Source organism: Triturus cristatus, chromosome 1_1 (genome assembly GCF_964204655.1).
Source record: "Triturus cristatus chromosome 1_1, aTriCri1.1, whole genome shotgun sequence".
In the NCBI taxonomy this organism is placed as follows: Eukaryota; Metazoa; Chordata; class Amphibia; order Caudata; family Salamandridae; genus Triturus; species Triturus cristatus.
In genome coordinates, this window is record NC_140579.1 from 541,840,037 (window position 1) to 541,855,610 (window position 15,574).

The window sequence follows — 15,574 nt, forward strand, 5'->3', positions numbered from 1 at the left end:
TCCTCTGCCACCACGGTGACATTAGCACCTGTGTCCCTGAATGCCAAAGCCTGTTTGCCATTTATTACAGGCTGCTGTTTGTATTTGCCCAGATTACTCGGGCTCACTAGGAAGGACATCTCAATGTCTCCATCACAAACCAGCAATGCCTGAGTGGGTACTCTGACTAGGCCAGAGTCCACTTCAGAACCCAGAGTCAACCCTACTACACCCTTATTCTGAGTACCACCTCCACCAGTAGCTGAACTAGGGGGAACAGATGACTTGGGGGCAGGAGTGGTGGTGGTTTGGTCTTTGGACTTGTTGCAATCAGAAGTCCAGTGCCCTTTCTGTTAACATAATTTGCACCAGGGCTTCTTTTGGCCTTTTCCTTTTGTAGACTGTGAATCCCCACCAGATGCAGATTTTTGGGGCCCTTGTGAAGATTTCTGGTCTTTTGACTTACCCCCACCTTTCTCAGAGCCTTTAGGATCCTGCTTCTTAGTGTCACCCCCTTGGTTCTGGGTTTTCTGCCTCACCCTGGTTCTGGCCCATTTGTCTGCCTTCTTTCCCAATTCTTGGGGAGAGGTCAGATCAGCGTCCACCAGATACTGATGCAACAACTGGTTTTGGCAAATATTAAGGATCTGTTCTCTCATCATAAGATTATACAATCCCTTAAAATCAGTTACTCTACTACCAACCAGCCAACCCTCCAGAGCCTTGGTTGCACAATCTACAAAGCCTGTCCAGTTCTGATTCTGTGCTTTCTGGGTGTCTCTGAACTTCAACCTGTACTGCTCAGTGGTTAAGCCAAACCCATCTATTAATGCACTTTTCAGGACTTCATAGTCATCAGCATCCTCTTCTCTATCAGTGAGGAGCTTGTCTCTACCTTTATCTGAAAAGGAGAGCCACAAGATTGCTGCCCACTGTTTCGGGGGGACCTGTTGTACTCATCAGGCCCTCTCCATAGCAGTTATCCATTTGTGGATATCATCCCCACTCTGGTAGGGAGGAACAACCTTGGACAGGTTCCTATGGTCTGGAATGTTATCTCTGACTCTAGGGACACTGTTGCTGCCACCAGGGGGTTCTAACCCCTCTTTTCTAGAAGCTCTCTGGAGCTCAAAGGCTTCTCTATCTAAGGCCTTAAGGGCAAACCTTGCTTTCTCATACTGCAGCAGTTTGTACATTCTTTAAATGGAGTTCTCTCTTCTATTAAAGTATGAGCTCCCGGACAGATTCTCTGCCAAAGTGATATGAGTGGTCAGAGTCCCTAGAAAGGGACCTAGGCCTCTCCTCCACTCTGTCAGTTCTCTTAGGAAGAATTCCTCTGCCCTGTTCAGACACATGTGGGTCTGGCCCTTCAATCACAGAGTTCTGATCATCTTGATTTTCATCATCTGACCCAGACACTGTAATTGACCCACTCCCTGATTCAGATCTGTTAGCTCCTAGAGCCAACCTCAGATCATCTGCTGTCAGCAGATCTATCAGGCCTAGTGTGGAGGGACTCTGTCCTAGCTTCAGGTGTCTTGCAACACACATGGCTTTCAGGTCAAAGAAAGTCATGTCCTTATACTGAGGCTGGGTGGACCCACTGGCTCCATCCCTTGAGGACATTCTAGTGTTGTGCAGTGTTGTACTACCTACACTAGTTTGTGGCCTACTGATCCTAGCTTGAGCTGTAGCAAGGGTGTGCTATCCCTTCACTCACAGCTCTAAGTTCAGTAGAAATTATTGATACTAAGCTTGACTTTTATATGTACCTTGAGTACCTTTAGTGGTTTTCAGTTAGTAATTCAAATAGAGATTTTCTGGTAAAACAATGGCAAGCTGGAATCCCACACGCTGCCCACCAATGTGAGAAGTTGGCCTGGCATATGCTGGTCACTAGTTAAAGTGGCCACCTTGCACCAGTCCAATTCGACTCTTATGGTAGATAGGTTTAAGACAACCTTTTAAAGAAAGCTATCCTAGTGGTAGCTGTGGAGAGCAGCCTTCAGGCTAAGTCTCAGAGGAATGTAAAGCAGCTTGTTTTACCTTATAATCTCTTGAATTACCAAATGAAAGGACACCACACAGGTATATATATCAAATATATATGTATTTATTACTAGACACACTCTACTAATCTCTTTATGAGATTAGAAGTCAGGAACATATGCAAATATCAACGTTTCACAATAAGTTAAGCACAAATATGGCTGGGGCCCTAGGGGCTTACCAGACCATATACTAAAAAAGAGGTTTAGGAAAGTCGACTTGCAAGGGGACAAGGCCTAGGGCCTGCAGAATCGCTGGGGCTTCACTAATCCACCCAACGCAGGTAAGTAAAGGACCCACGGGAGACGCGTGCAGTGTGAGAACACAGCCGCGGGTTCCCTATTGATTTCAATTGAGCAAGTCGCGGTTGGATTTTTTTTTTTTTTTTGGAATATTTTTATTGGGTTTATCAACAAAACATAAAACAAACACCACTCGTTTAGTGCAAGGCATGGCATACAAGGGTTACAAGGTACCGGAGCAATGACAATACAGGTGTCACAGAGAGAAATAAACAGCCCAATGACAACACACCATCGCTCCCATCCCCGCCCGTCTCCAGCAGTGGAGCCATTAATCCTGGTCACTGAGATCCGAGTCCGCTGCATCCGGTGGGGGCTCACAGATATTTCCCCTGTATACATTCCATCCACTCCAGACCTGGGACCATTTCTTGGGGCACCCTCTATGGACATATACAGTTTTTTCGGTCACCATTACAAGGTCCATATCTCGGATCCACTGCGTCAGGGTAGGCCCCTGCCCCGATCCCCATTTCTGGGCTATATTACGCTTTGCAAGCATGAGCCCCAAAGTCACCCAAAGCTGGGTCACCCTCTTGTGGTCCGTCTGTTCCCAGACATTGAGGAGACACAGCCGAGGTTCCGGCAGCGTGGGAATTTTTGTTACCTGGGAGAGAATACGCAACACCCCTTTCCAATAAGTCGCCACGACAGGGCACTCCCAGAGGGTATGCAAGAAGGTCCCCTCGTGGCCACAGTTCCTGAGACACAGCGGGGACTCCACCCGGTGGAGTCTGAATAGGAGGGTGCGGGTGTAGTATGTGCGGTGCAAAATTTTGAGTTGGACCAGTCTGAGCTTGGAAGATATGCCCACCTCCCTGGGGGATGAGAGCGCGGAATTCCAGTCCGTCTCATCAAATTCTCCAAGTTCTGCCTCCCACTTCCCCTTGAGGGCGGAAAAAGGGTCGGGGCGGTTATTTATTATCTTCCGATACGTTAGGGACGTCGCCCTCTGGAGCAGATGCTCCATGAGGAGCCGGTCCTCCAAGGGCGATGACTCAGGGAGCCGAGTCCCACGTGGCATCGCCGCCTGAAGAGCGTGTTGAACTTGTAAATATCGGAAGTGCTCGGTGTCCGCCAGGTCGTAATCCGCTTGCAGTTGGGCAAAAGTGATCACCTCTCCCTTGCGCCAGAGGTCTCCCACCCTGGAGATACCAATAAGATCCCACTGGTGGAACCCTTTGGTAGTGCGAAGTACCCCGAGCTGCCTAGTGTCCCAAAGCGGCGTTGCCTGGGTAATCTTCCCGGCCCATCCCATCGCCCGTTGCGCCGCGTGCCATATCCGGAGGGTATGGGCTGCGGGCCCCGCCGGAACGCGACCCCTTTTTGGGTTGTAAAGGGCTCCCATCACCCCTCCGGGGCCGAGTAGTTGTCGATCCATACGGTATGCGGGGTCATCCCCCGGCACATGGAGCCACTGGTTAATAACCATGAGGTGCGACGCCCAGTAATAGGTCTTAATGTCGGGGAGGGCTATACCTCCATCATACCAGCCACTGGTAAGCTTATGGAGGGCGATGCGAGGCGACTTGTCCTCCCAGAGGAGACGAGTGATCTCAGCGTTGATCGCAGTGAAGTAAGAGGGTGCAATGGGGAAGGGGGTATTTTGCAGCGCATAGAGGAATCTCGGGAGGGCGAGCATCTTAAAGAGCGAAGCCCGCCCAAGCAATGTAAGCGGCAATGCGCGCCAGTGTTTAACGTCGGTGCGAAGCCGTTGGAGGGGCCTCATTAGATTTTCCGCGACAAATTTGTCCCGGTCGGCCGTGACGTATACGCCAAGATATTTGAACCCGTCGTGAGCTACTAGAATGTTACAGCCTGACGGAAGCCGTGGTGGGGAGCCTCGGTGCATATATAAGATGGATTTCTCCGTTTATTTCGTATCCGGACCTACTACCATATAATTCACATATGTTGAGGAGACAGGCGATAGAGCGCGCCGGCGAGGCGAGATAGAGGAGCACATCGTCCGCATAAAGGGATATGCGATCCTCCCAGTCCAACGTCCACCTAAGGCCACGGATCATCGGATCCTGTCGCACCCACGCCGCCAATGGCTCGAGAGCCATAGCAAATAGGAGCGGGGAGAGGGGGCAACCCTGCCTAGTCCCTCGACCCAGCGGGAAGGCCTCAGAGACGCGGCCATTGACCACCACCTGTGCAAGGATTTTAGTGTAAAGCAGCTGGATCCACGCGCAAATCCTGGGGCCAAGCCCCATATGGCGGAGGACGGCGAAGAGGAAAGGCCACTCCACTCTGTCAAACGCCATCCGCGCATCTAACGACAGTATGGCCGCATCTTCCTCGATCGAGGAGCGGCAAGCAATGATGCCATGGAGACGCCGCAGATTCAAGGCGGTGTTCCGGTGGGGCATAAATCCCGACTGGTCCGGGTGTATTAGGGTCGAAAGGTAGGGCTGCAGCCGCGTTGCTATCACCTTGGCCAGGATCTTCGCCTCGGCATTAAGCAGCGAGATCGGGCGATAAGAGGAGCACTCGTGGGACGGCTTGTTGGGTTTCGGGATCACCACTATTGTAGCCATCCTCTGATCACGGGGGAGAATCCCCGTCGATAGACCGTCCCCATACATGGCTAATAGGTGAGGGACCACAAGAGCGGAATTTTGCTTGTAGTATTCGATTGGGATTCCGTTGGGCCCCATTGCCTTGCCACTGCCGAGGGCCAAAATCGACAGCGTGATCTCCTCCGCCGTCAGATCCGCCTCCAGGGCCTCAGCCCCCGAAGCGGCCAGCCGAGGCATTGCGATGTCCCTGAGGAAGAGCTCATTATCTGCCACGGTGGCCGAGGCCTCCGGGGTATAGATGCGTTGATAATGGGCCGCGGTTGGATTTTTAAAGTTTTTGGGTACTTCTAGAGAGTCTACAAGCAAGCCACTTACAAGGTAAGTATTTCGAGGGCCAACACCCACAGGAGCACCGGAGTGTACGAGTTACCTCACCCAGGGAAGCCGGGTGCATAGGTGTCTTTTGGTGTCTGGTCGCGTCGTTGTTTTCAATGGAATCCGAAGAAGTTTTGCTGCTTGTGAAGACTGGAGAAGTGTCCGGTGGAATCCAAGGCTGGATTCAAGATGAAGAAGACCTGAAAGCAGAAGGGACAGTGTTCACAGTCACTTGCCAGTGACCCGGGGCCAGGAAGATGGATGCCCACGTAATTCGGGTGATTTCAGGGGATCAAGGGTGTTTTGACTCTTCAGCCACGAGGTCCAGGAGGTGTCGACGATGACCAGGAGATGGATTCAGAGTGTCCCACGAAGTCTGCAGCTTACTGAGGTGTCGGCAACCGGATTGGAGCCAACAAGCCTTGGCAACAGCAAGTCTCATGGAAATTGAAGAAAGTCAGCGGTGCAGACCAGCAAGGTCTGAGGGACTCACCCTGCCAGGGTAAGTCAGGGCAGGCCTGGAGCAACCAGGAGAGCCCTTTGGTTCGATGAGAAAGTCTTTAGGGGACCCACAAGCCAGCCGGCAAGGGATCGTGAAGACGCCTCCTGAGGATTCGCTTCACAGGAGCCCACGGTCACTCGGGACGAGGTAGGCCACTGATTTTCGAGGGAAATCCTGCTGGAGGCTTGGACCACACGTGCTCTAATGCACAAGTTCGTAGAACATTGTGAAGGGGTTGCACTCGACAATAGAGCACGGTACCCGGGTATTGCTGTTCCTCGTCACTCGTGTGGTCCACTCGCCTCAGCTCTGCTGGGGACTCACAATGGCTGTCGAAGTCAGGAAATCCACTTCCGGGGCTGCAGGGACTTTGGACTCCAGCGGGAGCGTGAAAGTTGTTGACCGTTGATTCATGTTTTTGGTGCCTGCCAAGCAGGGGAGTCACTCCTTGACTCCAAGGGAGATTCTTCAGTCTTCCAAAGGTAGTGGAACGTCGAAGGTCCAGGATTCTTCTTGTAGAGCCTCGTCCAGGGATATCTGATTTGCAATGGCAAGGTTTCCCTATCTTATACTAAAGGAAAGGGAGGGACTAGCTCTATGACCACTCCTCTGGGAGGGTCAGGGGAGTGGGTGGTTACACCCGCTTCCCGTTGTCCAGTTTCGCGCCAGAGCAGGGGCAGGTAGCCCCTGAACCGGTTTGAGCTGGCATATGCACAGAGGAGCCTACTGCTCCCCCAGTGCAGGACTTCAAAGCACTCTAGGAGTGAACCCACCCAGCCCCAATACACTAAATCCTGTCTGGAAGGTGGTGACACCTCCCTGTGACAGGATGCCTATTGTTGGGCCTCCTCCACTGCGAGTTTCAGTCAGCAGCAGGAGGGAAGCCCAGTGTCTGTGCTGGTGGCATCCATTTTGTGATGGCAGGGCTTCTTCAGATTTCTACCATGTTTCCACAGTAGGTACATGTCGTCCCCTCTAGAAGGGTGGGATCATACTTCCACACCAGTTTCTGGTGTGGGGGTATGATTCCAAGTTGTTTGACACCAAACACGACATGTTTTGATGCAGTCATTCCAAAGTTAGCATTTACCGGTAGGTTATAATGCACTTAAGAGTATATTGTTTAACCGCATCCACAAACGGCCACAGAGAATAGACTCTGCCAGCTGCAGAGGGGCCCTGCTCATGCAGAGGCACCCCCTCACATTGTAAACCAAGCACACTGCCCTCAGGATTGATAGGGCCTGCCTTAGGGGTGACTGATAGGTTTATATGTGTGTGTATGGTGAGATATAGGGAACCTATACCTCAGTGAGGAGTGCTAACACTACCTCACCCAGGCTGCATTAGCAGGCCTGTGGTGTCAGATTTAGTCTGCTTCCCAGGGGTGGCATAATACATGCTTCAGCCCCTGGTAGGCCTGTGAAGTACCTATGCCCTTGGTACCTAAGGTACCATATACTAGGGGCTCATAAGGTACCACAGTATCCAATCACTAGTGCATCTAATATGCACTCCAAGTTGTTTAGAGAGAACAGAGAGACTGGGGCCCTGATTAGCAGGGACCCAGCCAGACTATAGCCAGAAACCAGTGTTAACATCAGAAAAAAAGTGGAAGCAAAATAAGTGCAGATCCTACTCTCCTACACAGTCTCACATCCTCTTTTAACTTGCAGGAAGAAATTTCCCTGTATAGGACCTAATCAGACCTTCAGCAAAGCAGCACGGGTGAAGTGGCAATCTCTGGAGCGGCGGGTCATGGATATTGTTATGCAGAGAATGACCATTGTAAACCTGGAGGCTGACATGGAACGTCTGATCAAGGTGGGATTGAAGGACCATGGATTTTTTAAATAAATGTATTTTTATTTTGCATGCTAACAATGCACCCTGATAGCATCATCAATATTGTTTTCTGAAAAGATACTGTACACTAACAGTGATGACATCACGATGTACAAAAGAAAACAAAGAACAAAAAAGAGTCATAGTATTAGTCATAATTAGGGCTCCCGGTTTTATGGTATTTATTTTTTTTTACATTTCTGTCTGTATTTATCCATATTTATTTTTTGCTAATTTTATCTGTATTTATCCATATTTATTTTGGGTTTTGTGGAAAAATGAAGATGAAATTAGTATATTTCCACATTTATTTAACCGGTAAATATGCACTGATGCTTGAATGCCTACCAGGATTCAATGCTGTAAACACCTGCAAAACTTAAATCAATGCACTTATAAGAAAATATGCACATTTCAGACTCAACCTTGTGCATATCTACTTCTGTTAAAGCCTCTTTACTAAAATTCCTTTTTTTTTAGCCCCCTTACCTATCAATCCACACAGCCATTGGCCTGGCAGTCATGGCAGACAGTATTTAGAATTACTATAAAAGCAACCTGATTTACATTTTTATCCATATTTAAAAATAAATACAGACAAGAAAATGAATGTTTTCTGTCTGTATTTATCTGTAAAAATCAGTAAAAACGGAAAACAGGGAGCCTTAGTCATAATACATGTCTACAATTACCACATATCCATGTATCATTGCCTTGCAGTCATTGACAAACAACTTGTCATCACCACCTGATCCACAATTCCCTTGCATTGGCTCCATGCCTAGCTGTCCAATTCTCGGTGATGTCTTGTTTGTTGATTATCATGGCATCAACAGCAAAAGCTTTTCATATTTAGAGAGACTGATATCTTCAACTACATGCAGATCTAAGGTAATTCTGGAACCCAGCACTTTATTAGAACATTGGAATGTTGAGTGCTCCATAGAAGACAGTGGAGTAGCTCCGGGCTTATAATGGCTTGTGTACGCCCAGAGGTCCAACTTTCCATTCTTTGTCTTCATGTTTATCCCTTTTTAGTTTAGAACATTCTACCCTTACTGGGTGGAATATTCTAATAGTCTTATAGTCCTTCTGCCTCAGGCTATACCGGCTTTTAAAGGCCCTCTACCTCGTTATAAGCTCTTGCCTGCCGCTTGAGCTTATAACTCGTGTTCAAGGCCTTTAACAACTGGTATAGCCCTCGGCAGCGGGCTGAAAGGCTATATTACAAGACTGTTACACTGCCCCTCAGAACATGGATAGGGTTCTGCATTGCCAGATCATATGTAATAAACCCCCTAAAACAGCCTGGCATTGGAGATACTGGGGAAACAATTCTCATTCAGTCTGCCACAGCCTCTTTTTTTGTGTAGCATACGCACTGTAGGTTTTTAAATTGCAGGAGGTGGTATCTATCAATAAATTAGATCTCTCAGGGCTTCTAACCTCCAGAGGGCCAATATCTGATTCCCATGCCTCCCTTACTTTGTCAAATGTGTCAGGTGTATTATTAACAATTGATCTATATACGAGAAAGGTTGTGTTCATGCCCTATGTCGTCCATTCTGATTTTAGCTTCAAATGGACTGAAGTCAGAAACTGAGTCCACCCGCAGTATGTAGGGAGGCAAAGTGGGTTGTTACTGTAGAAATTTGAAGAATTGAGTACGAAGTAGACAAACGTCTTCTTGTAACCATGCAAAGGACTCCAGAATGGACTGTGTAAGGATTGTCCCCAGAATTAAAAACACTCAGCCTATCCCATCCCTCCAAATCGGGAAGTGCTGCAATATCTGCATGTAATGTACTGTGGCACAAGCAGATTTTCTTAGTAAGACGACCCTGCCAATAAATCTGCATTAAGGTGTCAAACCAAGCTCGAAGAGCAAGCCTAGTTGCCGGAGGAATATCTCTTGGAGGAGTATCTCCATTTATGTATAGTGTAGTGGGTGTGAATCTCCTAAGGCCCTAAGCTCAGTTGTATAGGCTGGATCACTGTTAGTGTTGAAAAGCCATTTGTCGAGTACAAGGAGCTGAGTGGCACTCGGTAGTAGGAAAAGAGGTCTGCCTTGGCCAGGCCTCCATCTTATGTGAATTTATAACATTTGAGCATTGACACTCGAAGGGTACAGCACTGCCAATGAAAAGTGTGTAGGGCTGCTGTAAGTTCATTGAAGAATGTTTGAGGGGAAAGGGGTAGTTCTGTAGAGTATAGAGTAGAATAGGGAGAACCATCATCTGAATTATTGCAACCATGGCCAGGATAATAAAAAAAGTTAGCATGGCTCTGTTGTCCACATCTGGCTGGAGGCGCTCAAGCATGGGTTGTAGCACTATCGATATTTTAATGCAAAAGAAACAAGTCTGCAAGTGTTTCCATCTACTGCCAGTCCTCAAATTATTTGAGAATCTAACTATTATTTGTCTCTTTATTTAAATGTCTGTCTTGTAATGGTAACTGTGTTTGTCACATTTATGTATTTTCATAGGTTCTCTAGACAGGTGCTTTTGTCTATTTACATGTTTTTCACAGACCAATGAATGTATATTAATATACTATACACATGGATCAATAATTATTGAGATCAACTGCACTGTTGATACCTATATATATATATATATATATATATATATATATATATATATATATATATATATATTCACTGAAAAAACCATAGGTTTCACACATGTTATAGTTAGCTGGACATTTTACTGATAATAAACCTATGAAATTCCCCCGTTATAGTTAGTGCAGGCAACTATAACTCACGCAACCGCAATCCTCTGCTGATGCTAATACTGTATTTAGACACTTATTTGCCCATGTCTTCTTCCATTACATTTTAGCTATACATATATTACAAATATTTTTTTTTCATAAAGACACATATGTCATCAGCAGAGGATTGCGGTTGCGTGAGTTATAGTTGCCTGCACTAACTATAACGGGGGAATTTCATAGGTTTATTATCAGTAAAATGTCCAGCTAACTATAACATGTGTGAAACCTATGGTTTTTTCAGTGAATTTGCAAGGTTTTTTAAATGCTAATTCCCAACTATAACGTGTGTGAAACCTATGGTTTTTTCAGTGAATTTGTACGTTTTTTTAAATGCTAAGTTACTTTACGCCATTCGTGGCGTGCGCGCCCACTTAACGCAGTTCATTCCGTGCGCGCACAGTGAGCACGCGGTGCGCTTCGCGCACCGCGCGCCCACTTTACGCAGTTAGTGCCGTGCACGCACGGTGGGCGCACGGTGCGCTACGCGCACCGCGTGCCCACGTTACGCTGGATGGGCCATGTACGCACGATGCGCTTCGTGCACCGTGCGCACATGGAGGGCATATTATGCGCTTCGTTGTGCAAGGTAAACTTTTACATTTTCATTGATTAAATATGCCATGCACAAATGGTGCCCTTCGGGCGCAATTTGCACACGGGGTGGGGAGAGTATGGTTAATTTTTTTTTTTTAAATATTTATATTTTCAGTTGTGTCATATGCCATGCACAAATGGTGCTCTCCGGGCACCATTTGCACACGGGGTAGGGAGAGTATGGTTAATTTTTTTTTTATATATATTTTTTACCGTACGCGTACGGTAAGCGTAATCGGCGATTTTTCGAAAAACATTTTTTTTTACTTTTGGCCCTTGGGGGTTCTTTGGGGACACCTTCATCAAGGCTAGGTGGTTAGGAGCTGTCTAAACAGCCCCTTTACATGTGTTTTCCCTTTGTTTTTCCTCCCCCCCTCAGAGTGCGAGAGAGAAAATGGCGGCCGCCGCTTCCTGGTTTCGACCGATTCGAATGTTTACTAAGATCTAACAGCCAATCAGAATCGCGCTCGCGCACGTCACCGTACGCGTACGGTAAGCTTACCGTAAGCGCACCGTAAGCTGCCACAGATATATATATTGATTTAAATGCTATTTTCTCAGGAACTACTGAACAGATTAACACCAAACCTACAAAAGGCACTTCCTTGACCTGAGGACTACCTCTCTGCCAAATTTCAAGTAACTCTGTTCAGCCGTTCGGGCTGTAGCTGTGTCTAAAGGTCCTATGGAAAAATGCATGGGAAAAACGCGTTTTGGGACCCCCCTTTTTTCTCAGCCCCCGCTTGACGAATCCCCCCGAGACTTTCAGGGTAGGAGCGGAGCGTATCGCCCCACCTATTTTGAAAATTTCGCGAGGATTCGTCGACCGGCGCCAAAGTTATTCCAAATAGAATGTTGCGGATTTCCTATGGAAACAGGGTCCTAACTATAACTACCTACTGGCAACCGCCAGTAGGTAATATATATATATATATATATATATATATATATATATATATATATATATATATATATATATATATATATATATATATATATATATATATATATATATATATATATATATATATATACAGTCCAATAACCCCCTCACAATAGAAGAGGTCCGACACAGCAAGGGTGATTTACTCGTGGATTTATTTCTCACAAAAATAGCAAAGTCCATGAGGCTGTGGAACTTCAATGCAGACGCGTTTCAGCTTCATTAAGCTTTCCTCAGTGCCAGTTCCACAAAGAGTTATTCTCGCCTGGGGTCCTCCTGGATGTTACTGCCTCCAATTCCAATGAGGAAATGACGCGACCCCATCCCTCTTTAAGGATATCCACTGGACGAAATACTTAGAGCTGCTGCAGAACGGTACGCCCACACCGGGAGGGGAGCCAATTAAGTAATTGGCTGTTCGACGTACAATGGCGTCCCAACATCATGCTGGCTCTCGGGCAGCACACCATCCACAACAGCCGATTTCAGCATGAAAAGATGCACGGTGAGTTCACTTGTAATCCCCTTCGCAGTAAATCTGCTTCCTTCCCCCCCTTTGCAAGAAATGGTGACTTTGTCGTCAATAATTGCTAGGGGGGCTCCGCGTTGTATTTTCGTACTCACTACAAAGGTTGCCTTCTATCGCGGTGCACCTAAACGGGAGGGCGTGCCGTAAACAGTGAAAGCGTACTGTTTTAAACATACAGTCCAATAACCCCCTCACAATAGAAGAGGTCTGACACAGCAAGGGTGATTTACTCGTGGATTTATTTCTCACAAAAATAGCAAAGTCCATGAGGCTGTGGAACTTCAATGCAGACGCGTTTCAGCTTCATTAAGCTTTCCTCAGTGCCAGTTTCACAAAGTTATTCTCGCCTGGGGTCCTCCGGGATGTTACTGCTTCCACTTCCAATGAGGAAATGACGCGACCCCATCCCTCTTTAAGGATATCCACTGGACGAAATACTTAGAGCTGCTGCAGAACGGTACGCCCACACCGGGAGGGGAGCCAATTAAGTAATTGGCTGTTCGACGTAAAATGGCGTCCCAACATCATGCTGGCTCTCGGGCAGCACACCATCCACAACAGCCGATTTCAGCATGAAAAGATGCACGGTGAGTTCACTTGTAATCCCCTTCGCAGTATATATATAGTACAAAAAATATACTATACATTGCCTTTAAGCAATTGAAATAAAAAAAATGTGTGGAAAAAATACAAACTTATGGTCTTGTGTGTATATATAATGTTTAGTGCACTTGAACTTATGTTTATTTATGTGAAATTGTAGCCTGAAATGTATTCCTCTAACTAAACCCAATACTTGTACCTAGCCCCAGTCTTTACCCCTTGTGTAATTCTCCCTACTAGCTAGCAGGCTCACTGTTCCGTAGGGGTCTCCTTCTTCCCAATCCATGGGCTTCTCACACCTGACATAGATGGTGGGTCTACTAATATATACTAATCAGTGTCTTATGATGGCCGTGCAAACTCTTTTTCCACAACAGGGATAATACTGCCATCAATGGACGTCGTTGGGTAGAATGCCATTGGGCAGATGTTTAGGGAAGTAGGTAGTAAGCTGCTATCTAAAACACAATATTCACATCACTACTGAATGGCTGACATCAAAGTGCTGCCCAGCTCTTCCTCTGAGCCTTGGTAATCCATATGATGTTCCCTGCTACAGTAAAGGAAACTTTATGGTGTAGCATGTGTTGTTGTAGATCACATGCTGTGCATACTTCCCTGATCAAGTTGTTGGTGTTGGAACTACTACTTGTTTTAGTTAAAGTAGAAAATATTTGGGGGTGTACTTGGGAGTACTGAAGTGCAAAACCTCACATGATGTCTTCACTGATGTCCAGCAGATAATTTTTCTAAGGATGGGGTTGGCTTCGCAAAACTACTGCTCCAATTTTGTTTCTTTATTGCTGTTATATTAACTTTGAAGAAGAAAAAGAAACGGAGTATGCACCTATGAACGATCTCACCAACATTTTTATTACACTGACTCCTTCTGGGCTTCTCTCGGTGGAGTAAGGAGGCCTGCCGCCTCACAAGATTCCGGACTATGTTGAGGTACTGGGAAAATTGTTGCACTGATATTCAACGTCTTAATGTAAGATAAACTGTGCCAGTAAAAAAGATATAAAACAAAGACTTCCTTATAATTCTACTTGACAGCGTGGCTGTCTCTGAGCTATGTGATCAAGAAAGAAGCTTTCAGGAGTAATACAGAGAGGGACTGTGGCTCCACCCAGATGTTGATTCATCTGAGTACAGCTTTTAATTTGTCAAAAGCTGTGTGCTTCCACTGAAAGAGTGCTTATCCTCCAGGCAGCCCTGATAATTTGTTTATCCAGCATCTTCAGCCAGGTTCTTTATCAAGCAAAGCTAATTATTCTGACCTTTTTGGTCACACACATGGCACTGTGATGGCTAGAGCTTGCCCTTTAAGGTCAAACAAATGCCACTGTGATGCTATTAAACAACGTGTCCTAGATAATTAGATAGTTATGATGTCTGTTATTCTCTGATTGCTGTGTGTATGCTTATGCTCTAGATACGATTAAGTCAGTGGGCCTGGTATATATTTTTTATAATGATATGTTAAAGTTAATCTACATTTATGGGTGGATTATTACTCTATTAAAATTTGCAGCAATGTATTTTGTTACATGAAATCTCACTGTGCACCGTAGTAGGGAAGGGCATTAGTGTCAACTGACAAGCTATGAAGATGGAGGAATTGTACTATGATTATCCTTTTTAGGCCTTCTTATGAGACCTAGTATTTTGCTTTGCCAACTGTAATGCTGTTTACATTTCTAATTTTGTGACTGTGTGCCTGATGGTTGCATTGTTGAAAATATTACGCTCAGTGGTTTAAGCCGGAGTTGACTATAGTGACAAACCAGTGATAAAGGGGACAGGCCTGGATGGCTCACTGATAAAGAAAGCAGGGGTCTGATCTCTGTATCATAAAACATTCTGACAAAGCTAGAAGGTTTTGCTTATGAATTGTGAATAGCATTTGTTAAAGCCAGTAGGCCTTTAAGGGTGGATTGTTATCACAATGTATCATAAGCTGTAGTCATTTATTTTGTTACATGAAATCCGACAGATTACTTTAGTAGGCAAGGGTTTTTCTGTTTTTCATCCCATGTGACCACCTCTGGACGTAGAAGATGTTAAATGTCATTCTTCTTCTTGTACCTTTTGAGAGGGGCTATATATTGTTTTGACACCTGTTATTTTGTAGATCTTTAATTGTATGTATGATAGTTGCTAGCATATGCACACTTCAGTAAGCCTGTGTTGGTTTTGGTTCAAGCCAATGGTAAAGACTCTCAGCCTAATTTGTTCACTGTCAAATGTTAGGCCAGATTTCATAGATTGGATTGTTATCACAATGTGGTCAAAGCCTATAAACAGGTATTTTATTAAATGGAATTTCACAGATTACCATAATTGACAAGGGTTTTGGCATAGGTGATTTACTCAAATCTTAGGGAAAGAAGATTTGCAATGAGATAATCCTTAGAAGGCCCTCTTAGGAAGGATGATTATGGTTTTCCCAAATGTAATGCTCTACATATTTGTAATGTTATTACTGTGTAACTGATGGTTGATTTGTGAGAAAGCTTGTGCTTAATACAGTAGGTCTGAGTTGGT

At 45.8% G+C, this 15,574-nt stretch overlaps 1 protein-coding gene across 3 annotated transcripts in view; it reads left to right on the forward strand.

Moving 5' to 3' along the window:
* The window catches only part of KIF21B (kinesin family member 21B), a 1,294,294-nt gene that overhangs the window by 866,993 nt on the left and 411,727 nt on the right, over positions 1-15,574 (forward strand). For all 3 annotated transcript variants that reach the window (XM_085643177.1, XM_085643182.1, XM_085643184.1), the window contains one exon: positions 7,409-7,556. In XM_085643177.1, the coding sequence (XP_085499303.1) occupies positions 7,409-7,556 (148 nt within the window). The remainder of the gene's footprint in view (positions 1-7,408; positions 7,557-15,574) is intronic.